Source organism: Naegleria lovaniensis, assembly GCF_003324165.1.
Source record: "Naegleria lovaniensis strain ATCC 30569 chromosome Unknown tig022, whole genome shotgun sequence".
NCBI lineage: Eukaryota > Heterolobosea > Eutetramitea > Acrasida > Naegleriidae > Naegleria > Naegleria lovaniensis.
In genome coordinates, this window is record NW_025407844.1 from 333,417 (window position 1) to 358,256 (window position 24,840).

At 36.2% G+C, this 24,840-nt stretch overlaps 7 protein-coding genes across 7 annotated transcripts; 5 read left to right on the top strand and 2 right to left on the bottom strand.

Moving 5' to 3' along the window:
• Positions 1-43: 43 nt before the first annotated feature.
• C9374_004897 (uncharacterized protein) lies at positions 44-1,135 on the bottom strand (the record flags this gene model as incomplete). Its single annotated transcript, XM_044694586.1, has 1 exon — positions 44-1,135. One exon carries the CDS (start codon positions 1,133-1,135, stop codon positions 44-46), a length of 1,092 nt encoding a protein of 363 aa, XP_044548609.1.
• Positions 1,136-1,363: 228 nt separating this feature from the next.
• Positions 1,364-2,404, top strand: C9374_004898 (uncharacterized protein; the record flags this gene model as incomplete). The annotated part of the gene is made up of 3 exons (XM_044694587.1): positions 1,364-1,422; positions 1,562-2,094; positions 2,262-2,404. The coding sequence occupies 3 exons, from the start codon at positions 1,364-1,366 to the stop codon at positions 2,402-2,404; spliced, it is 735 nt and encodes a 244-aa protein (XP_044548610.1).
• A 290-nt stretch (positions 2,405-2,694) lies between these two features.
• Positions 2,695-4,394, top strand: C9374_004899 (uncharacterized protein; the record flags this gene model as incomplete). Its single annotated transcript, XM_044694588.1, has 2 exons — positions 2,695-3,330; positions 3,708-4,394. 2 exons carry the CDS (start codon positions 2,695-2,697, stop codon positions 4,392-4,394), a joined length of 1,323 nt encoding a protein of 440 aa, XP_044548611.1.
• A 207-nt stretch (positions 4,395-4,601) lies between these two features.
• C9374_004900 (uncharacterized protein) lies at positions 4,602-7,516 on the top strand (the record flags this gene model as incomplete). The annotated part of the gene is made up of 3 exons (XM_044694591.1): positions 4,602-4,693; positions 4,905-5,339; positions 5,404-7,516. 3 exons carry the CDS (start codon positions 4,602-4,604, stop codon positions 7,514-7,516), a joined length of 2,640 nt encoding a protein of 879 aa, XP_044548612.1.
• A 617-nt stretch (positions 7,517-8,133) lies between these two features.
• Positions 8,134-9,419, top strand: C9374_004901 (uncharacterized protein; the record flags this gene model as incomplete). The annotated part of the gene is made up of 3 exons (XM_044694592.1): positions 8,134-8,177; positions 8,384-8,620; positions 8,756-9,419. 3 exons carry the CDS (start codon positions 8,134-8,136, stop codon positions 9,417-9,419), a joined length of 945 nt encoding a protein of 314 aa, XP_044548613.1.
• Positions 9,420-9,497: 78 nt separating this feature from the next.
• C9374_004902 (uncharacterized protein) lies at positions 9,498-10,292 on the bottom strand (the record flags this gene model as incomplete). The annotated part of the gene is made up of 1 exon (XM_044694593.1): positions 9,498-10,292. One exon carries the CDS (start codon positions 10,290-10,292, stop codon positions 9,498-9,500), a length of 795 nt encoding a protein of 264 aa, XP_044548614.1.
• A 946-nt stretch (positions 10,293-11,238) lies between these two features.
• On the top strand, positions 11,239-24,506 carry C9374_004903 (uncharacterized protein; the record flags this gene model as incomplete). Its single annotated transcript, XM_044694594.1, has 3 exons — positions 11,239-11,478; positions 11,527-11,743; positions 11,791-24,506. The coding sequence occupies 3 exons, from the start codon at positions 11,239-11,241 to the stop codon at positions 24,504-24,506; spliced, it is 13,173 nt and encodes a 4,390-aa protein (XP_044548615.1).
• Between the last annotated feature and the right edge of the window lie 334 nt (positions 24,507-24,840).

The following is a 24,840-nucleotide window of genomic DNA, read 5'->3' on the forward strand; positions in this document are numbered from 1 at the left end:
AAAAGTCTTCATTTCACCAAAGCAATGGCATTTGAACAAGAAGTTAAGGAAGCAATTTTGCATAATTGAATATTCCAATTTTAAAGGTCGCTCCATCAAAATAGGTTTGAGGCACATACAACAATGCTTGATCTTCATCGTCGTATTGAGTAAAACTCAATCTCAAGTCATCCTCTGCCTCCAATGCATAGTAACGTGGATCCTTGTACGAGACCATAAGATTGAAAGCCATAATTGCTCTATTATCATTCAAGCATGTAGCTGTCTGTCTAATTTCACATCTTGATATTCTCATATATTCATTATGATACACTCCTTGAGTGAAAGAAAATGTTTTGGTAGAGGGGTGGTAGGTGAACTGAACCATAGAAGTATAATACTCGGAGTAGATGATCAACAATTGTCTGTTTGTTACCGATGAAGTGATGGAATCTACAGTGAAGAGTCGTTGTAAGGATTGTTCAGTCAACACTTGCAATGAAATTGGATCCAAAACGAGTAAATGACCTTCAGTTGCATTGCCAACTCCAACCACAAGACCTAACTCAATATTAAAGTGCATCTTGGCAGCAGTCATGGTTGGAAATAATTGTTCACGAATGGAATTATCTTTAGGATCGAATGTGAGGAGAGTCAAGAGAGTATTCTTCTTCAACATGATGTGTAAGAGTTTCAACTCTCGATTGGCAACCACATCAATGACTTGAGATTGAGGTCCTAGTGAAACCAAATCCACAATTTGAGACAAATTTGTGGATTTCAATTGGACAATATATGATTTTCCAATCGAAGATCCACTATACACTAAATTGAATGAACCATAGTCTGGAGTGTATAAACCTCCTTTGCATGTTTCTGTTACACCCATCGTGTTGAGTTTTGGATTTGATGAAGTGTCAATGACGAAACTTTGAAACACATGGAATGAATTGAGAATGGTCATTCGATTGGGACTTCCACTAATGATAAACATGCCTTCTGGTTGTTGTTCATTCATTGGGATGACATGATCAATGTAACCAGTCTGGTTGGTATTCAACACGAGAATCGAGTCTGGTTTAACACGAGTCAAGATTTGTGCAGTTGAACATTGAACAAACATGAAAAGCACGAGCAAACATGTGTATACCCACATGTTGGTGTGGTTGCTTGGAACGAAGTTTTTCATTGCATACACTGGGTATCTAATACTTGTTTTTTTTGAGTCAATATCTTTGTGTATGTACATCAAAGTTTCATCGCTTTGGGAAAAGACACGAAAAAAAATATTGAAACTTGCGGTTCACGCCGAATCTTTTTCAACTGGAAGGTGTGAGCTTCGGAATTGGACACAAGTACTCACCACATCAACAAGAAATTGTACATGAACATGAATTTACAAACAGCTCAAAATATTCTCATCACTGGTTGTTCAAAGGGAATGTATGTTTGCGATTTTGTGGAGAAATGGAAACCAAATTTAATTGAAAATTATTATTTGTAAATCTGGTGTGGGGTTGTAATTCGCATCCTGAACATGATAATAATTTTTAACTATTTTTTTATCATCATGCTATCCAAGTGGATTGAAATTGGTTGAACTGTTACTTTCTGTCAATGATAAACGTAGAGTTTTTGCAACTTGTAGAAAGCCAGAAAATGCAACACAATTACAAGACTTATTACAATTATATCCTGATCGTTTGAAGATTGATTCTCTCGATGTTTCTCAAGAAGAAACTATCAAAACCTATGTTGAAAAGATGAAAAATCAAAACGTTAAATTTCACATTCTTATCAATAATGCAGGAACATTTAGTCCAAATCGATTTGAAACACTTCTCAATGCTACCAAACAAGACATGCTCTCTGTCTATGAGACAAATTGTATTGGACCTCTACTAATGGTTCAACATTTGTATAATAATCATTGTTTTGAAGATGGAGCCATTGTGGCAAATGTATCGAGTGGAATGGCAAGTATTAATCGAACGAATCGACCTAGAAAGAGAGTGAGTTATTGTTGCTCGAAAACAGCGCTCAATATGTTAACGAAAATGATGAGTATTGAGTTGGAGGGTCACGTTTACGCATTTGCCATACATCCTGGTTGGGGTAAGTCGCAGAGTGTTGTTTGTGTAAGAGTTTTGAAGAAAATTGATTGTTTGCATGTGTGCGGATGTTTTGAACGATTCCAAATATTTAAATTATGAAAATGGTTCTTAAATGGAATATTTATGAAAATACTACAATGTAATGTATTTGATGATCGAATTGAACAGTGAAAACGGATACTGGAACAGATAAGGCACCATTGACAACACAAGAGGCAGTTCCAGGAATTATAAAGCTTTTAGATGATTTTACTCCAGAGACGCACAATGGAAAGTTTTTTCAATATGATGGATCTGTATTGAATTGGTGAGCACATGATGACTTGTGAATTTGGAAGTCTAGTATTAAAAGAGAAGTACTTCATCACAATCACGTTTTCGATCAATATTGGACGAATTTGACTTTAAAAATTTTCATGCACAGCATACCAAGAAAAATACTCCACGGATAGGAATACGTTCTGTAAAACTTCAATGGATATCCCTCCATCATCATCTTAACCAAGAATCATACTATGGATGATGGACTTCAATCTTATCCATAATTCCAAAAAGCTTCGCGAAGCTTGTTGTTGAAGATGAATTATCAAACTCAAAAAAAATGTCCAAGCAAAAGAAGGAAGTTGTTGACGAAGAATTGGCTGATTTCGAAGAAACTGAAACCATCAAGCCAACACCTGCTACAGACAAAAAGCCTGCAGCAACTAAAGGTTACTCTTCGGTTAACAGCTCTGGTTTCAGAGACTTTTTATTAAAGCCTGAGATCTTGAGAGCCATTGCTGATTGCGGCTTTGAACATCCGAGCGAAGTACAACATGAATGTATTCCTCAAGCCATGACTGGTAACGATGTTCTTTGCCAAGCCAAGTCTGGTATGGGTAAGACCGCTGTATTTGTTATTTCTGTTCTTCAACAACTCCAAGTAGAAGAACAAAAGACAATGTGCGTCATCTTGTGCCATGCTAGAGAATTGGCTTTCCAAATTTGCCAAGAATTCAGCAGATTTACTAAATATCTTCCAGAAGTTAAAGTTAAATCCTTCATTGGAGGCTTGCCAATCAAGAATCATATCGATCAATTGAAGCAAGAAACTCCACATATTGTGGTTGGTACTCCTGGTAGAGTCTTACAATTGGCAAAGGGTGGACATTTGAAACTCGGCAATGTAAAATTCTTCATTGTTGACGAATGCGATAAGGTTTTGGAATCAACCGAGATGAGAGATGATATGCAAGAGGTTTGTATTAATTGTTGTTGTTTGTATCACATTAACCATTAATTGTTGTATGATGTTGGCCTATGAAAAATTGTTGTATAATATGATGATACATCATCACCGAAATCATCAATTGTTACTCAAATCATCATAATGACCACACACTTGATCTCGAAACACTATCATGATGGATTATTATTGTTGTATGAATTGATGATCAATATGCTCATTGAAACAATAATCACATGATGCTTGTTATGATGATTGTGGACATCAATGATGATGACGTAAATGTACACATGATAATCCTGAACATTATCCGAACACACATTAACAATTGTTGTTGGATATTCATCATGCTATGATTCATATTATTTGATTTTTGTACATTATTATAGATCTTCAAGAAGACACCTAAAAACAAGCAAGTCATGATGTTCAGTGCAACTCTCTCACAAGAGATGCGTAACACTGCAAAGAAATTCATGAACACCTCTGCTTTGAACGAGGTCACAGTGGACAGTGACTCTAAACTCACCCTTCACGGACTTCAACAATACTATGTTAATCTCAAGGAAGATGAAAAGAATAGCAAGTTGATCAGTTTGTTGGACGCTCTCGAGTTCAATCAAGTTGTTATCTTTGTTAGAACTAAGCATAGAGCAGAAAAGCTCAAGGAACTTTTGGAAAAGATTGGTTTCCCATGTATCACCATGCACTCTGACATGACGCAAGAGGAAAGACTTGCTAAATATCAATCATTCAAGAACTTTGAAAAGAGAATTATGATTAGTACTGATTTGCTAGGTCGTGGTATTGATATCCAACGTGTGAACATTGTCATCAATTACGATATGCCTGATGATCCAGACTCTTACTTGCACAGAGTTGGTAGAGCTGGCAGATTTGGTACCAAGGGTTTGGCCATTTCCTTCATCTCTCCTGACATGCCATCCAAGGTCGGCAAAAAATTCGAAAGAGAAGTCACTGACGAGCAAGTATTACAAAACATTCAAAATCGCTTCGAAGTTAAGATTAAGGACATGCCAAATCAAATCGATTCCAAGACATACATGACTTCATAAACTAAATTATTAACTACCTAAGCCATCCGTTAGCGACTTGGCAACAAGAATCTCTCAATAAATCTACATTTATCATTTGAACTGACCAATCAGTTTTAATGCAATCTCTCCATTCTTTGATTTGTGAACACGATTTTACTTTATCAGTTGACGTCATTTCAGAGTACTGAAGACTCGATTGAACATTCACAAAAGAATTACAAAAAAATGACTGAAAAACACCCTAAGACTCAGCCATCCTCAGAATCTAAAGACATGTCGGCATTCGTTCAGTTAGTCGATGGAGATGGTAAATTCACGTACGTTTCTATGAAATTGTTAAATAACAAGACTTATTGACATCAAAACAACATTTTGAAATTGTTCCGACAATTCATCAATCACTTCTTCTCCGAAAAACATTTGACAAATCAAAATTAATATGGTGATAATATTGCCGTTGTCGTGATGGTTACTCTACATTATCTCGTATAAAACTAACTGATGCCAAATTTCAAACTTACTAATTAGCACTAATTTGGACTCATTCATCACTCAATCCAATATGAAGGGAAAAGGAGTCAATTACAACATTCTCTCTGTTTTTGGCCCTCAGAGTAGTGGTAAGAGCACTCTGCTCAATAGACTCTTCAATACTCATTTCCCAACCATGGATGCTCGTTCCGGTCGTTATCAAGTCACTCTCGGAGTTTGTATGGCAAAGGCTCAAAAGACCATAGATACAGATGTATTATTAATGGACTTGGAAGGAACGGATTCAAAGGAAAGAGGATCAGGTGATGATAATATGGCATTTGAGAGAAAGATTTCATTGTTTGCGCTTGCAATTTCCGAGGTTTTGCTTGTAAATATGTGGCAACAAGATATCGGAAGATATAATGCAGCTAATCTTTCATTGCTAAGAGTGGTATTTGAGTTGAACTTGCAATTGTTTCAAAAGAATAAGTATGTATTTTGAATTTTTGTGGCGAAACGTGTGATTGACGATGTGAATCAATTTTTACTCTAGTCCATCAAAAACTTTGCTTTTGTTTGTCATTAGAGATCATATCAGGTCAACAACTGATCTTGATACTTTAAAGGAGCAAATGATGAAAGATATTGAGAAAATATGGACAGGAATTATGAAACCAAAGGATTTTGAAAATTCTCAAGTGACAGACTTTTTTGATTTTGATTTTACCTCATTACCACATAAAGAATTACAACCTGAACTTTTTGAGCAAGAAATTGACCAAATGAGAGGAAGATTCGTTGACCCAAATCATGAACACTATATCTTCAGTCAAAAGTACAAAAAGTCAGTTCCCATCGACGATTTTGAAATGTATGCAAGCGAAATTTGGAAAGTCATCGACGCCAATAAGGACTTGGACATTCCAACGCAAAAAGAAATGTTGGCCATGTATCGTTGTGATGAAATTTCAAACACACTCTTCAGTACAAATTTTGAAAAGGTCTTAAAAGAATGGAATGCTGAGCATAAGAAAAAGCAACTGGTTTCAAATTTTGGAGCTCAAGCAAAAGAGAGAGTAGAGAGGGAAATTGCTGCTTTTTTGGATCAAACAAAATTATACGTACCAGATGTCGTTGCAAACAAGGCAGCTGAGTTCAAGGAAAGAATGATTACGGAGGTGGCCATGATTTTTAACAGCCAGTTGACAATTTTGAAACAGAAATCTTTGGATGCCTTCAAAAAACATCTTCAAGCCGCTCTACAACACAAGATTGACGAAGGACAGGTAGTTGAGGACTTTTCGCATACCATCAAGCAATTTCATGATACAGTGGTGGAGGACTTCTTTTTGGACCATGTTAAGAGATCTGTCTATCCAGGATTAGAAGAACGATTTTCTTTTGATTTGATTTTAGAAACTCTCGAAGAAGAGCTTAAAATAATCATCGAGGAGTATCGTGAAAAACAAGTAGAAGTGGTTGTTAAGGTTCAACTTGATGAGCTTAAAAAACATATCAGAGAAGATATCAATCCATGGGTTACACATCCAAACGTCAACCTTTGGAAATCTCTTCGTAGTTACTATGCTAAGAAAGTTCAAGAAGAGGAAGAACAACTTTCATCATCTCTTCGAGAATTAGACGTCAATGACATTTCCAAATATGTGAATAGAATCCATTCTACTGCTAGAGAAGAAATAATTACAAAAGTGAGAGAAATTACCAATGTCATTTCTCTCACTCTCAATAGCAAGTTCGAAGAGTTATTCAAGAGAGACGAACATGGAATGCCACGAGTTTGGAAGAATCTAGAAAAGATCAAGGAGGATTATTCAAAGGCAAGACAAGAGGCCATTGTAATTTTGGACGTACTTTTCTTATGTAGATTAGACCACGAGGAACTTGATAATATTCACCTCCGTTTACCAAACTTGAACGAAGCAGGAGCAGTGAGCGGTTTTGCATTCCCACCACAGGATGACATTCAAAATGCTCTGAAGCATCTTGTTCAACCTGAGGTCACACGTGAAAATAGTACCTCCTCTCCAATTATTGCTCTTTCTGTGACAACACCATCCACTCCAGGTGGTGAGAAAAAGGTTGTTCTTCCTGTGAGAGATGCAATGTCTATCTTTCAAAGTTCTTTAATCATGGATGAAAATGCTTGTGTTCGAGCATATGAATCCTATATTTTGAATACTGAACGTAGTTATGGAGATGCTCAAAGAGCACAACTTATTGCGTTACAAAACAGATCGAATATTCCTGGATGGATTTATGTTGCCTTGTTAGTTTTGGGATGGAATGAGTTTTATGCCATTCTGAGTAATCCTATTTATCTTTTAATTGCTGTCATTGTTATTGTAGTTTTCTTCCAAAGTTACATTAAGAATTTGATCAATGACATTATGGAAGACCCAGAGTCGAATCCAACTCTTGTGTTAGCACTTCGATTTTTGGAAGGTGCTATTAAAACGAGAATTAACTTCACCTCAAATGTGGAGTTCAGTGATGTTCAACAACAACAAGATAAGAGCCCATCTAGTTCTCGTAGCGATCTAAGTGAACAATTCGATGACTTGTCTCCTTCCGTGCGAACAAGACAAAAACCAAAGGCATTCAAAGTGACAGAGAAAATTGATGTCCGCAAGCTTCACCATGATTAATAATTGGGATGAAATGTAAATAAAGATAATTTGAGACAATATTTTGAGAATACTAGTAAGAGAAGGGTAACTTTTTTTAGACTGAGAACTGGTTCTTCTGCTCGAAGACATACAACTGTGATGGCTCAACAAGAACTGGTTCAATTTTCACGTTTTTCGAAAGGGGACTATTTAATAGCAACAGTTGCTGGACTGTTTTACCAACACAAAACAAACTCAAAGTGTTTCATCATGCAACTCAACATCAAAACTATTACTGGTGCATTAAACAAATTCATCGTTCAAGACACGGACAAAGTTTCCTACCTCAAACAACTCATTCAAGAGAAGATTGGTCTTGCAGTGGTGCAACAACGACTTGTCATTCACGGCAGAATACTTCCCGATGATGTTTCCATTGTGGATGCTCATCTAAAGAATGGAGACACTATTCAACTCATGTTGATGTTGAAAGGAGGAGGTTCAGTTCAGTCCTCTCCTCCTTATTGAATGTTGACTTGTTTCTTCCTCAAGATTCGAATAAACATGAGAGTGCAGTGACGCCCTTCTCCTTTTTGTTGTTAGTTTCTAATTCATTAGTTTCCAAATCGAAAGAACGTTGATAATTATAAAAAAAAATGGGCTTATTTGAAAAGAAGGAAAAGTTTGATGTGAACAAAGTGTAGGTTATTTAATGGATTCAACTCTGCTAGTTGCTGAATGTTGTTGTTGCTCTCATTTGTATGGATCTTTGGATCAATATTCGAAATTTTGTTGAATTCTTAATGTTGATGAACACAATCATTTTCGGAATGTGTTGATCATACCTTCGGGATGAAAAAAATCTAATCAATTAATATTGGGTTTATAATAATATGAAAACATCAGTAAGAGCAATTTGAAGATGGCCATCACTAGAATTGGCTTGCTGAGAAACAAAAAATCCAACTCTATCAAACTCCAAAAACGACAAGTCGCAGAATTATTACAACAAGAAAAGGATGAATCTGCCAGAATTAAAGTAGAAAATATTATTAGAGAGGATTATGCTATTGAAGCGCTCGAAATATTGGAATTGTTTTGTGATTTGGTCCATACAAGAATTCAATTACTCGCAGAATCCAAGTAAGTATTTTCTCATATGGAGGAGCTGTTTCTTTGACCAAGACTATTCCGAAATTATGTTGTTGTAATATTACAACACAATTCTGTTTATGAATGATCATCAACCAATTATTGCTGTTTCGTTATACCAATTAGATCATGCCCTCATGACATGAAGGAGGCAGTCAGTACATTAATTTACGCTGCTCCGAGAACTGAAGTTAAAGAGCTAATGGAAGTGAGAAATCAGTTCTCAGCAAAGTGGGGAAAAGATTTTGTGGATTCTGCAATGGAAAATAAGGACCTAGCTGTAAATCAACGTGTAATGTTTAAACTGGATGTGAAGGTACCAGAACCTTATCTATGTATTGATTATTTGAGAGAAATTGCAAAAGAAAATGGCATTGAATGGGATGACAGCAATGTTGTGACAGATGTAGACGTGCACAATCAACAAATACCACCAGCAAATATTAATCCAGCTCTTCAAACCTTTTCAATTCCGACATCTGAACCAATACAACACAACCAACCATTCCAAACTCAACAATTTCATCAAGGACCACCTCCAGCATACAGTCCTGGATTGTACAATGCAAATTCACAACCTCAATTTGCTCCAAACACAGATCTGCGTCCAACGAATCAATCTGGCTACTCGGTTGATTTCAATCCTCAGCAACCATCTATGTTCGCAGAAGTACCACCCTTAGCACATGGCACGTTTGGAAATAATTCAGGTGGATTTGGACAAGATCCCAACAGCTACGATTTTGATGAACTACAAAAGAGATTTGAAGCATTAAAGAAGAGAGAATAAACGATCATTAATAATATGAATCCTGAAATGCTGTGAAATACTGAAACACAGTTTGTGGACAAGTTGGTAAAGAAATTATTATTTACTCTCTTGGTCTTGCATGGTCAAAGCTGATTTAATAGCTTTTATCGTACTCTTTTCTTTTGCCATATTATGGAAATCCATCTCTTGTTCTAATAGGTTCATTTGTTCCAATCTCTTTTTTCGTTTCTCTTCCAAAATTTTGTATCTTTCCTGCACTGCTGGTTCTTCTCTGTAATTGTTCAAAACTCCAAAGAAAATAAATAGAGCAACACCAATGGCAGCATATCTATACACACGCATCAACCACATTGGAAATGGAGTTCTCTCTTTGTCGTTCAAAGCATCCTCATATTCAATAGCTGTTTTTTCGTCCACATCTCTATAGAATGGATTGGCGAAGGCAAGTTCGTCACGTGTAATTTTTGTGTTTTCAAGAGGTTGTGGTATGGATCCATTATTCATGACATTCTGTGTGGTATTTTCTTCTTGGTTTTGCTCGGTGCTGCTTGAAGGATTTGCCTCTTTTTGTTCAACCATAGATTCAGATTGTTGAGTTTGTTCTGTAGATTTTGAAGTTGTATGTGGAGATGTCTGTGGAGTAGCATCTTGTTGTTGTTTTAATCGTTCATAATCCTTTTCCGACAAGATGAATTTGACATGTGGTTGTGTGTGATATGATTTTGAGTGGTACTTGTGATTATTCAGAATGGAAGTATTGTTGTTGAATGTCTTCCGAGCCATAAAATGACTTTGTGGGGAAAAGTGCATGATGATACTGGTACCACAACTACGCCATGAAGAGTTTTTGATTGAATGATTCACTCCGCACCTGTGAAATTTCATTAGCATTTTTTTTAATTTTCAAAATTTAACATTGAATTCAATAATTACATGATGAATTAATTGGAAGGACGTCATGATCTGGCACAAGGTTGAACCTATTTCGTGGAAATGGAAAGGAAAGAGTGGATGAGAGAAATGAGCACATGATCAGATAAAAAGAGAGCTATTGAAAAAGAAAGTGTACCTGCAAGAATTCCACATAAAATGTCAAAAAAGAAGTGTCTTCCCAAACATATTCGAGACAAGCAAATGCAAAACCACCACGTCGACACCAGTAATACATGTGAAAAATCACAAAAATGATCCAAATAAAACAATTTCCATGAAAATATAAGTAGAATATATGAAGCTCTTGATGCGTGTCCGCTAGGAAAGCTATACTGATCTGGACCATGTTCAACTTCCCAAAATGTAGTATGTTTTTTCACCTTATGATTGGTATGTTTTATATTCTGTTCAAAATGAATGGTTAAAAATTGGTGGTCATTCACTGGTCGAATTCTTTTCCATAATAACTTGACACTTCCAACAATGAATAAATCTACAAAAAAACATGCAAAGAATAATATCATATAATTCAGAGGTGAAAATCCAAATAAAATCCACGGTTATTCTTGATAGGATATTTCTTTCGGCGAGGATGATGATTGATAAATTTCATATCCGCATGAAAAGAATAATATGCAATAAATCCAGCCATCATTGGTGAACGTAATTAATTTCCAAAATAAAGTCATGGTATTCTGAAAGAGTGTTGGATGTTTACTAGTGCTATTACTGAGATGATGAAAAAGATAGAATGTAATTCTATGGTCTAAATTCAAGAGCCAACTCGAGGAATGTTTTGAGTGCATTTTTTCTTTTGCCAAAATCTTTCTTGAAGTCTTCGCTTTTGTCATAAAGGACAGACTGTTCTCTGTTGGCGCCAATTTTCCCTACAACTTTAAAAAAAATGAATACATCGCGCTCCAATTTATCAGGGAGCATGATTTCATCAAGTAGTCCCACTATTTTTAATAATGGAAACGGAATTCAATCAGGCTCGACATCTACTTTGAACCCCGATAAAGAGAATACACAAAATGTTCTAGGATGTGGGGCTTTCCAGGCGTTTCCAAATCAAATAGTTTTTAAAGATTTTGAAGCACCGGGAAACTATAAGGAGACCATATCCTTTCGAAATAATGACACGGTAAGTACTCATTCGTAAAGACGCGAAGCGATGAAAACTGTTTTAAAGGTGTCTCGAAGAATTAGCATTTTCGCTCCAAAATCTCGTTTTTTCAGAGTTGAATCTGTCAAAAAAAATACTACCAACACTCTTGTCGCTCCCGGTCTTGATGTCACATACAATATTTTCTTCTCTCCTGATGAAAAGATTGACTATAATTGCGATTTAATAGTAAGAACTGAACAAGAGGAATTCACTGTGCCAATTATCGCAGTGGGATTGCGAGGTATGTTGCTTGAAGCCAGCTCATAATTTATTTCCAAATGTAAACAGCTCTTCTTGACATTCCGAATAGTGTTTCGTTTGATGATGCACCTGTAAAATATTCTACATCTAAAGTAATTTATGTCAGGAATATTGGAAAGAGCAAATCTAAAGGATTCAGCTTGGAGGCTGAATATCCATTTTCTGTCTCTCCGAAGGAAGTTCCTGAATTAAACGTAGGAGAAGGAGTCCAAATAACAATTGATTTTTATCCTGAAAAAACACAACATTATTACGGTAAACTAAAACTAGGTTTCGACACCATCAACTGCAAAATCATTAATCTTCATGGATTAGGCAAGAGCGCCAATGTGAAGTTAGACGCCAATGCCTTGGCCTTTCAAAACACGTACATCACTTGCAACACTCAAAGAACAATGAAGATCGTGAATAATAGTAATATCCGTGTAAATTTTAGCTGGAAACTATTTTCTGTTGCTGACGACGAGATTAGTTTCAAAACAAGATCAATTACTCAACTTGCATTGGAGCACGAAGAAACAAGCAGAGAATACAGACTAAAGAAAAGAGAAATTGAGAATGATGATTTAAGTTTTCGTGATGATGCATTTTCCATTTATCCACTCAAAGGAGAAATATGGCCAAATCAAGAGCTTGAAATATCCATCGATTTTCATCCACAAAAGGAGATTGATTACGATAAAATTGCCTTCTGCGAAATAACAGGTAGAGAAATTCGATTACCCTTAAGATTACAAGGAAGAGGACGAGGTCCCAATGTTTCATTTTCGTACACAGAGATTAGCATTGGAGAAATTTTTATCAACTCGGTACATGAATATGAAATTAGATTGGATAATAAGGGACAAATTGGCGCTAGTTTTGAACTTATTAAGCCAACCTCACTGTTTGGACCCAAATTCCAATTTGTTCCTGCTAGTGGATATGTGGCGGCAACAGAATCTCAAATTATCAAAATATTTTTCAACTCTGACATCATAGGAAGTTTTGAGGAAGACATCTACTTTAGAATTGAAGGAAGACACGAGGATTTACGGCTTCACTTTAGTGGTCAAATTATTGGCCCAACCTTTAATTTTGATTGTGATGAACTCAATTTTGGAATGGTGCCATACGGATTTTTAAACACAAAATATGTACATATTATCAACACTTGTGAGATTCCAATGAAGTTTAACCTACGAATTCCAGAAGATGGTACAATGTTAAAGAGACAATTCGATATTATTCCCAGTAACGGTAGTATACTACCTCATACAAAGAAGCAGATTAAGATAGAATACCTTTCTACAGTTTTGAGAGAAAACAAGTCTACTTTGGTTGTAGATGTTGAAGGTGTTGGAGATGCTCTGGTTGCTGTACCTATTCGAGCTGTTACTGTAGCTCCAACAATAACGCTAGCCAAATCAGAAATACATTTTGGTGACTGCTTTATTGGTTACGAATATTGTGGAAGGTTAGAATTAGTTAATAGTACCAACATGTCATCCAAGTATGAGATAATACTGCCTGAAGAGGTAAAACAATATGATTGTAGAACAGATTCGACAATGGGCATTGTTACAAACAAAAGTTCTGCATGTGTAGATATTTATTTCAAATCCAAAGTACTTGGTGATATATCATTCAAGATTTTTGTGAAAGTTGTTGGAAGCGAGCAAGATCCTTTTGAGGTGTTAGTCACCGCACACTCTATTGGACCAATGGTGCAGCTAAGCTATCCAGTTATTGATTTTGGAAAAGTGAATGTTCTTGAAACTCAGCATGCCAAGCTAAAAATGTACAATAACAGCCCAATACCTGCTAGCTATAGCGCTCAATTTCGAGGAAAATCAGCAGGAATTTTTTCATCTCAATCTATGAGTGGTACCATTGAACCAAAAGGAGAAATTGATTTCATTATTGATGCTGTTTTAGATGATACCGTGAAATTTTCTGATGATTTATTACTAACAATAGAAAATGGTGAAAAACTTTCTGTAAAGCTTACCGCTATTGGAAAAGGAAATACCGTCATTCCTACAGAGCCAATTAATGAAATTGACTTTGGGGATCAGTTTACAAGTAGAGCGTTCAAGAAAGTCATTTCCCTTGAGAACAAGAGCAGAAAACCTCAAAAAATTTCTTGGATGCAAGAGAGAAAGAAAGGAGACCAAACGGTACCAGTTTTCAAAATTTCTCCTGATAGGGTTGTAATTCCTCCAAAAACTTTGCAAGCATTTACCATTGAAGGTTTTTGTGAAAAAGAAGGAGAAGTTGCTGAGCCATGGATATGTAAAATGTCAGGAAAAAAGGATATTGTCATTTCAACTCCGGCCCTAAAATCTAGAATATCTGTTCCATTGCTTAAATTCTCTGAAAGTTCACTCAGTTTCTTGTACAGATACGTAAAGGGAGTGCCAGCAACTGTTCAAACGAAAACCGTGGACGTTACCAATATTTCACCTTTACCATTAACGTTTTCCGTAAAGGCAACACCTCCATTTTCTTTGAGCTGCACAGATTATACCATAGAACCAGGACAAGTTAAAACCCTTGAAGTACAGTTTAACCCAGCATACAAAACAGACAAACAATCTACTGACATCAAGTCAAAGATGATAATAACTTATTCAGACCATCCTAACAAGAGTTCTATCGATCTTCTCGGAACAGTTGTATTTCCAAACTTGGTACTTAGCTCTACGGCTATTGATTTTGGAACGGTTGTAGCAGATGCTGAAAAATCAAAAACAATTACTCTTGAAAATAGAGGAAAATTATCAGCTGTTTTCTCTTGGATATTTGAAATTCCAGAAAATGGAGATTTAGCAACTTCTCAAATATTTGACATTTTACCTATGAACGGAATTCTGGAACCTGGTGAAAGCGTAGATATTAGATTTGTGTACAATGCTGTCAAGTTTGGAGTGAACACCGCAATTGCAATTTGTGAAGTGGAAGGAGGCCCTAATTACATCATGAATCTTAGAGGTGAATCTTCTTCTGTTAAATTTGGAGTTGACAACTCTGAACTGGACTATGGAGTAATTCCCTACTATTCTCCTCAAGAAAAAGATATTACTATTTCTAACACAGGAAAAATTGCAATTGACTTTAATTTTGATTTTGGAACACTGAAACGAAAAGATATCATTCAAGTCACTCCAGAAAACGGCAGAATCAAGCCCGGAGAAAAACAAAAGCTGGTTGTAAAGCTCATACCTGGAATACCTGAGGTTATCAATGAGCAATTTACTCTAATGGTGGCCATGTATGAACCTATTATTGTATCCTTGAAAGCTGTTTCAGTTCATCCAATGATTCACTTAACCACAAAAGTGGGTAAAGATGACCAGGCGAATGCAATTTCATACTCCAATCAACAAGACTTTGAAAAGCATTTAGAATTGGCTCAAAAGAATGGCTCGAGAGGTATAACTTTAATGCAAGAGGCACTGAAAAAGTTGGGCTCAGAAGGAAAAAGTACAAGTTTTAAGAATTTATCGATTGTTCAGTCCGACGTTCAGAAAGAGGCAGAACGTCTATTGTTCTGTGAATATCTCTTGATGAATTCACTGAGAAATTCAAAACTACGATCCATTCCTCGCTCCTCGAGAACCACAACCCCCAATTCACAAAAACTTGAATCTTCCGACATTGTGCTACAGAGAGTAGTTGTTGATTTTGGATCAACGATTAAGGGGCTTACAAAGAAAAAAACGTTCAAGCTTACAAATGTTGGAGTACTACCAGTATATCTACGCTTTGACAAGAAAGAATTAGCCAAATATGGCCTCTCTATCGAGCCCTCCGAAATTTCTAATTTACCTGGATATCCAGATAATCAATCGACTCCAATTGATATTATTTTCCAGTCTAAGAGCGAACGTGTGGATATTGGAGAATATAAAGCCATTATTCCAATCAGAGTTCTGAATGGTTATATTATAGAGTTGGAAGCAAGAGCAAATGTTATTTTACCAGAGATTAGTATTTCTGAGACCTCTCTTAACTTTGGAGATGTTAATGTAGGCTATGCAAAAGTTTATACTATTCAAATTTACAACGACAAGGATGTCAACTCTGAATGGGTTATAGAGAGTAACAATGGAAGAAAGAAAGACACCAATTTCTTATTTGACGTCATGGAAGGAGTTCTAAGTCCTGGAGAAAAGAAAAACATTGCTATCACTTTCATGCCCACTTTAGACAAAAAGCTCAGTCAGACATTTTTCTTGAAATGCAACTACAATCCTCAGCCAACAAAAATCACATGCACTGGAAATGGAAAGGATCTCAATATTAAAGTGGATTATGTGGAAAAGGAGCTCGGACCTATTTTACCATATAATGCGAGCTTCATACCATTCAGTATTAGTAACAATAGCGAATGTACAATAGATGTTTATTCCGTGGATTTTGACGAACAATACAGGCGAGAGTCTGAAATCATTCTCTCCTGTGATAACTTTGACAAGGGTTACATTCTAGCAAAGCCAAGAAAATTTGGTGGACCTTTAAATGAAGACATACTGCAAAAGTATAATGATCTTGTGAAAAAAGAATGCGGAGAGGGAGATTCTCAACCACAAGCTAGTGCTAGATCTGTTGAAGCTACTGCTCAAGATGAGACTACAAAAAAGAGAAATATTTACGTTATTCATGGTCCTCCTGTGTCATTTAAATCGGAGATAGCTTCATTTATTTCATCCAAGCTAAATATTCCGATGATCACCATCGATTCTGCATGGAATGATTACTGTCAGAGTCATACGGATGATAATAACTCAACCATCACTACAGCAAGACCATCATCATCTAAGACTAAGCAACCTAATGATACACGCATGTATGACAAGTTGGGATTGGCTTTTTCAGAAAGATTTTCTCAAAATGATTGCAAGAATGGGTTTATCATTGATGGATTGTATTCTGACAGATTCAGTGATCAAGAAACAATCACAAAACTTATTATGGAAAAGCTTGCACTCGAAAACGCAACTCTCATTTGTTTGGATGCTAATGAAGCCGAAATTAGGTCTAGAGCGCTTTCTGAAAGAGTTGAAAAAGCCAAGCAAATTATGGAAGAATCTAGATATCCCAAATTAACTGAAGAAGAATATGAAACTCTTGCAGAAAATGAGAAAAAGATGTATGAGGCTCAAATCAAAACGTTCAGAGAAAATAAGACACAATATGACCGTCTTTATGCAGATTTCATTCGATTAGAAAAAGAGTTAGCTGGAGCAACTACAAAATACATTTCAGAGGTGTTAGCTGAGAGGAAAAAAGAGGATGAAGAGTATTTGAAAAAGATGGAAGAAGAAGCTAAGAAGAAAAAGAAGCCTGCTTCAAACACTAAAAGCAATAATACCAGACCAGAAACTCCAAGCAACGAAAAGCTTAATTATACAACTCTTGCCGATGAGTTAGCTGTTACTGCTGATGATAGCCTCTTTGATACTCGAATCAAATATTTCAAGCAATACTATTTCGAAGTTCAAAACTCATTCAAAAAGGTCACCCCAGAAGAGCCAACAACAGGGAATAAGAAAAATATGCCTGTCAAAAAGAAGGAAGAGGAAGTTGTTGAAAACAAAATTTTCTATTTCAAGGTATCTGCTCAAACAAAACAGGATCTATTTGAATCCTTGATACAAAGCGTTCCTGCTCTTGAAGAACATGCTAATGCAAAAGAGCCAAGTAAGAAAATGGAGCTAGCTATTCCTGAGCCATATTTGCTTCAAGTCATCAAAAAACCATCTCAAGTTCAACCAGTCAACACAACTTCTCCTTTCACAATTGTGTCAAGCTCAGAAAATGAACAATCTGAAACAACAAGATGGACCATTTCTCCAGGAGGAAAACAAGAATTATTCATCAAATTTACATCAAAGCAAATTGGTAAATTCGACGCAGTACTTACTTTTGGAATTTATGGAAGAAGTTCTCAATTCTCAATTAAGACAAGCGGTTCCTGTAGCTATCCTGAAATTAGCACTTATTACAAGAATATTTTCAGTCGAAGAATTAAGTCACGTCCAGACAAAGGTCTTGCTAAAAAATATGTAATTTCAGAAAACAATTATGAGTTTGGACCATTATTAATCAGGCCATCTTATGATAATCTGGACGAGAATAACTTTAAAGAATACTATGATGTTTTCAGGTTTACCAACAATGGAAAATTTACATGTGATCTCAATTTTTCATTGGAAAAAGAGGACAAGGCATTTTTAATTTCTCCAAACCAACTGTCCATAAATCCAGATGCAACAGCCGAAGTCAAAGTTTGGGCATTACCGAAAATAGTGGGTAAAATCAAGAATTCCATTATTTGTACTGTGAAAAACAACCCAACACCATTCAAGTTTGACGTTTCATGCACAGGATCTAAACCCAAGATTGAATTAGACAAAACAAAGATTGATTTTGGAAAGGTTTTACTTTCAAGCTCTGGTTATACAGAAATAATTAATATGAAAAACATGGCTGCAATTCCTATACTATGGAGCATTAAAAATAAGGCCCAACTTAAAAAAGAGTTCACAGTTGAGCCATCAGAAGGAAAACTACAACCAGGTGATCAAGTTGCAATCTCAGTTAAATTTATTACTGATATTGCTTGTGAAGTGGAAGAAAAACTACTATTGGCAATTTCAGATATACAAGAGCTGTTACCAGCAGAGGAGACACCAATTCAACTAAAGGCAGATGCGTTCGGTATGGATGTTACTATGGACTGCTCGCTTGACTTTGGAACTGTCAAAGTTTATGACTCTAGCTCCAAAACTATTACCATGTACAATAATGGAAAATATGATGCTGCGTTCAAGTTTATTATTCCTGATAAGCTCAAACCGCATTTTACCATCAATCCAATGGAGGGTGTTCTAACAGCAAAGGCCAAACAAAAGACAAATGTTGAGGTTACATTCAAAACAAATACTGAAATATTCTACAACAAGAACAAGTCAATTGTTTGCAACTTGCAAGACAATACCACAAAGATGCCCCTTGGAACAACAGCTCTTGAGCTCTCTGTTAAATCCATGTTCAGCAAGTTTACAATTACTCCTGAAAGTGGCATTAACTTTGGTCCTTTAAGCTACGATAAGGAGAGACAACGACCATTTGAAATATTCAATACTGGAATTTTCGATATCCAATATACTGTGTTTGATTACTCAAAAGGGCTCACAGAACGACAAGTAGAAGCCGAGAAGACAACAAACGATCCTAAAAAGAAACCCACCGACCAAAAGAAAGTGAAAGGTAACTCGGCCAAAAAAGTTGAAGCTCAGTTACAAATTGGACAATTTACAATTCAACCCACAGTAGGAACTATTGCTCCAGGAAGTAAAGCAGTGGTAAACGTTACTTTTAAGGGAGATGGAACAAAAGTATTCCAAGAAACTCTGGGTATCGATATTTCGGACAGAAACATGGACGATCAACCAAATGGAATACCTTATTCTTTGCAAGGAGAGTCTTGTGTTCCAGGGATTATCACAAACGAGTTTGAGTCCATCTTTGAAGAGCAACAAATTGTCTCCAATATGGATATGATAGTCAATCCTCTTCAGAGCTCTTTCACTCTTGATGAAAGAATATTTTCTTTTGGAACCATTGCCGTTGGAAAAAAGGTCAACGAAAAGATCAAAATTATCAATCCTTTCAAGGTACCTTGCAATGTTGAATGTAGCGTAAAACCAAGAGACATGAACGGAAGCAAGGATGTAACAATGTTTGATGTGGTTCCTCCAAAACTATTCATTCCTCCTCATGAGCATCGATATGTCACACTCTCTTTTATGCCTCCAACCATGAATAATTACTCAGCTATCTTTGAAGCAACAGTAACTGATGGCAATGATCCAAAAACGAAAGATTTACGAATTGAAATTAGAGGTGAAGGATCTCTTCCTCAAGTTGTGATCAAGATTCCTGAAAAGGTTGGTGATGTACCGATCATGAAATTCCCAAAGACTGCAGTTGGTAAGCGAGAAGAACTTCCTGTACTCATTAGCAATGAAGGTTTGCTACCAGCAACAGTTAGATTTGATTTTCCAAACCATCCTTCATTGTTATTCCCAGAGAGATTGGAAGAATTTGTTCTCAATAGCAAGGAATCTAGAAAATTCGCAATGATATATGAGCCAGCAGAAGCAGAAAAAATTGAAACTGCTCTTAATATGGTTGTGCTAGACAATCACTTTGAGGATACAAGCATCAAAGTTACTGCTGAGAGTATTGAGGAAGATGTCATCATGACTCAACTTCCACTTGGAAAGGAGAATGAGCTTTGGTTTGGTGATTGTTATGTTGCCTCCAATAACGAAAGAACCTTTAGTGTGGAAAATCATGCTAGAGATCCTGTACGTTTTGAATTCATATGCCCTGAACATATCACTGTTTCTCCTGCTGTTGGTCATATTCAAGCGAAATCGTCAAAAGATGTCATGATCACTTTTGCAACAGAAGAACCACTAGAATTGAAAGGAGAACAATTGAAGTGCATTTTGAAGAAGATACGATTTACATCCGATGAAGAAACAGATTGGGATGACAGGCATAAATCCATTAAATGGGTCGAAATTGATGAAGAAGAGGAGGCAAGAAAATTGAAAGAGCTAGAAGAGAAAAAGAGAAGAGAGAAGGAAGAAAAAGAGAATGAAAAGAAGGGAACTAAAAACAAGAAAGATGATAAAAAGCAACCTCAAAAACAGAAAGTCGAAGAAAAAGTAGAGCCTGTGGTGCAAGAAGAGCCAAAACCTAAAAAACTGGTGACAAAGCGCATGGAGGTAACAGATCCTGAACCACAACATGAAATTATTGGTGAAATATCAGACAAAATTTTAGCTATTTATGCTGTCGCTGATTATGCCAAGTTTGAGATGGACAAATCAGACATTGTTTTCTCAACAACAAAAATGTTTGAAACTCGTGTTCACCAATTTCCACTCAAGAACGTTGGAAAGGTGGTTCTAAACTTTTCTTGGAGTGGAAACCAATATATTGATGGACCATTTGAATTGGAACCAAAACAAGGTCAGATCAAGCCAGGAGAACAAACTACATTTATCATCAAATATGCTCCTCAAGATGTTGATAGACATGAAGAAATATTCACATGCTACATTGACAACATAATGCCAACTGTAGAAACGCCCTCGATTAGAGTTACAGGAGTTTCTACATGCCCTCTAGTACACTTTGAAATTTCTCCAAGTGATTACCTCACAAGTGGAAGAAGGAAAGTGTTATTCCAAAATCAAGAGATTGAGTCTTTGGTGGATAAGGAAAAGACAAGAGTCATTGAGCTATATTCATGCGGTATCAAAGTTAAGAACACAAAGAGATTCTACATACTCAATCCCACAGATGTTGACTTTAAGTATTCTTGGCAAAAAATTCAAACAGAGCCGAATGATAGTAGCAGTGATAACTCATTTTCATGTCTCACAAGAACTGGTATTATTAACAGCGGAAAGAAGTCTGAAATTATTTTCGAGTACATTCCATATGCTTTGGAAACAAAAGAGTCATTATGGATGTTTAGTATTCCCTCTAGAAAGCTTAATATTCCATTTTTAGTGGTTGGTCATGCCAAAGAGCCTGAAGTCTTCTTAGACAGTGCCCGTGTGAACTTCCAAACAGTTCTTGTAGGAGCAAAATCATCTCAAACTATTAATATTATTAACCGAGAACCAATTCCTTTTAGTTTTGCTTTTGATCAATACGAGTTCCTCGAAGACAATCAAAATGATAGAAGACCTGTATTAGTGCTTTCTCCAAAATCAGGAACAGTACCAGCAGAGCAAACACTTCCTATTAATCTCTTATATACACCTAATACTGAGACAAGCTTTAACATTCAACTTTCTTGTAGAGTTAAGAAGAAACCTTCTGCTCTCAGCTGCAACGTCAAAGGAGAAGGGTTCCTAGTTCATGAGTCTCTGGAAGTTGCTGATGAATCCATGACTAAAATTATTCCTCTATCTGCCAAAGAAACAAATGAAGTCGATTTTGAAAGAGCCCAAATTAATGAGAAGAAAATTAAGAAAATTATCATCACAAACCACGGTAATTACAATTTCGACTTCCAATGGTTCCATGCTAAAAACAAGTTAATAACCATCAACCCAGAAAAGGGAACAGTGTTCAAGGGAGGAAAACTGATTTGTGATATTATCTTTAATCCTACATCACAAGTGAAATTGGAGAATTACAAGTGTGTGTGTAAGATTACAAACAGTAATTCTTATATTGTCAACTTGTCAGGCTCAGGCTCTCAGCCAAAGATTAACTTTAGCTTCTTGCAATATGATTTTGGTGCTCATTTCCTTTATCATCAAGGAATGGATAAAAGTCCTTCTACTATGCTTAAAATTGAAAATTGTGACGAGAAGGACATTAGCTTTGAGATGTTGTATGACAACAAACCACATTTGGAAGTTGAAGCATCAGCCACCGTACTCAAGCCAGGTGAAAGTAGACAAATTAAGATTTACTTTAGACCTAGAGAAATTAAGTTGTATAAGGAGACTGTCTTGTTTGAAATCAACGGACTTTACAAAACAAGTGTTGTCGTATTGGGAGAAGGAACAGCATCCAAGGTCGAACTGACAAACTTGTCAGATAAGATTCTAAACCTTGGATCTATTCGTGCAGGAGAAGTTGTCACCAAGTATCTAAGCATTACCAATAAGAGTAAGATTACAGCAAACGTGTCCTTCCTCAAAGAAACTCTGGATCAGTTATCAAAATGCTTTGTGACAGTCACCCCAAAAACTGCCTTCTCTATACTACCAAGACAAGAAGCGCAAATTGGATTAACCTTCAAACCTGAAAGTAGACTTTCAACATTTAACGTGGAACTCAACGCTTACATTGATGGAAGAATTAAGCTTCTTTCCAACATTACTGGATCTTGCCAAGGAATTGAAGTCAAGCTGAACACATCAACTGTGGCCTTTGGTCCTGTAGTTCAACACACCGTCGTAGTGAACAGGGTAATTATGGAAAATACAGGAGATATTGGTATCAACTACAAGTGGAATACCAAAGGTCTCAATTCAGCTTTCACCATCAAACCTCTACAAGGTTTTATTCCTCCAAATGAAGAAGCAATATTTGAAGTGACCTATGCTCCAGTTAAAGTGGACAGTACTGGACAGTCTGCTCAAATTGAATGCAAGATAGACTCTCTCAAAGATCCAATCCTTATGACCATTAGTGGAATTTGTGTTGAAAAACCAAAAGAAAAGGAAACACTCTCATTCAGAGTTGCAGTTCGACAAAAACAAGCAAAGACTGTTAAAATTGAAAATCCTACAAAGAGTGATTGGAGACTAAAACCTGTGATTGATAATCCATCATGGAGTGGTCCAGAATATCTTGAATTACCTGCAAATAGTGTCCGGGAGTATGAAATTTCGTATGCTCCTTTGTCCATGACATTAAGTGCTCCACATAAGGGAACTTTATTCTTCCCACTTCCTGACGGTAAAGCAATTTTATATGAATTGAGTGGTGAATCATTGGATCCTTTACCAGCAGGTTCAATTGTGAAAGAATTGTACGCCAAGGAACATCACATTGAAACTCTTTTTGTTGAAAACTGGCTTGGCAAAGCACAACGGTTTTCAGTTATTTTAGATGATCTCAATATCAAATCACCAAATCAATTAACTGCTGTGAATTATATTGATGTTCCTCCTATCTCAAAGAGAGAATACAAGTTCAGCTTTTTACCATTTAAGGATGGACAATTTGAAGGAAAAGTGAGATTTGTGAATGTTGAGACCAAAGAGTTTATTTACTACAATGTGAAATTTACTGTACTGAAGGCAAGATCCAACGAAGAAATTGTCATGGAGACACCTGTAAGACAAAAACTAGCCAAACATGTAACTGTTGAAAATCCTCTCGACAAGGAATCCATTCTTTCCGTCAAATGTGATTCTTCTGAAATTGTTGTTGCTCCAGAATTACGAATTCCTGCCAAGTCATTTGCTAAATGTGAATTTGTCTATCTTCCATTACTTGCAGTTGAACCTAAAAAAGCTAAATTAAGCATTGGAAATGATGAGCTTGGTGTCTTTCCATTTGATTTACTACTGAAACCACTTCCAAAAGCAGCTGAGAGAAGTACACACTTTTCTGTTTCATTAGGAAATGCTCAAACACAAACTGTTCGTTTTGTCAACTATGCCAGACAAGCCACAGAGTATACTTGTAAATTTGAAGACAATCAAACAGATTTCTCATTGGTTGACAAACCTGTGATCAAAGTATCAGCAGCCACAAGTCTCGAAGGAAATGAAGTTGGTTTGGATGTCACGTATGAACCAACCATGACAGGAGCATGTAAGGCAAAACTTATTTTAACATCTCCAATCGGTGGAGAATATGTATTTTGGTTATTTGGAAAATGTTCACCTCCAAGACCTCAAGGTCCAATTGAAATTCAACCCAATGGAACTGCACAAATTACATTCAAAAATGTGTTTGATAAGAAGTCTGATTTTAAATTTAGTATTGAAGATGCATCCAATAGTTTTAGTATCAAACCCGATCAGGCATCTTTGAATGTGAAACAAAAATTACCGCTGACCATTTCTTACAAACCCCAATCGTCGGCTGCTAAAGTAGTGAATCATGCCAAGCTTACTATTAGTTGTAAGGGAAATCAATTAACTTGGCTTTATTATTTGATGGGAAAGCCAGAGAGTACTAGTGGCAGTAATACAAAGTAAAATAGTACTATTCAATTTCAGTCAATGTGAGTTTCAAATTTCTATAAATATAATTATATTTGACTGCCATATTGTTGATAAAAATCTTTCAAAAAGTTTCGATTCCGTTTGAGAAGAAGTTAATGGTTTAAATGATCATGAAGAATTCCTAGTGCTTCTTGTATTTTGGAATCCAACAATTCTGGATTTTTCATTGTTTCGAACAAATCTCCATAATCCATTCCCAACAACATGCCTGTCAGCTTGGGTGCCAGCACCGGTTCAATTTCATGAATGATATAGTACAACATGGTTCCCATCAACTGAAACCGATCGTTCTCCTCCAACGAAGAGA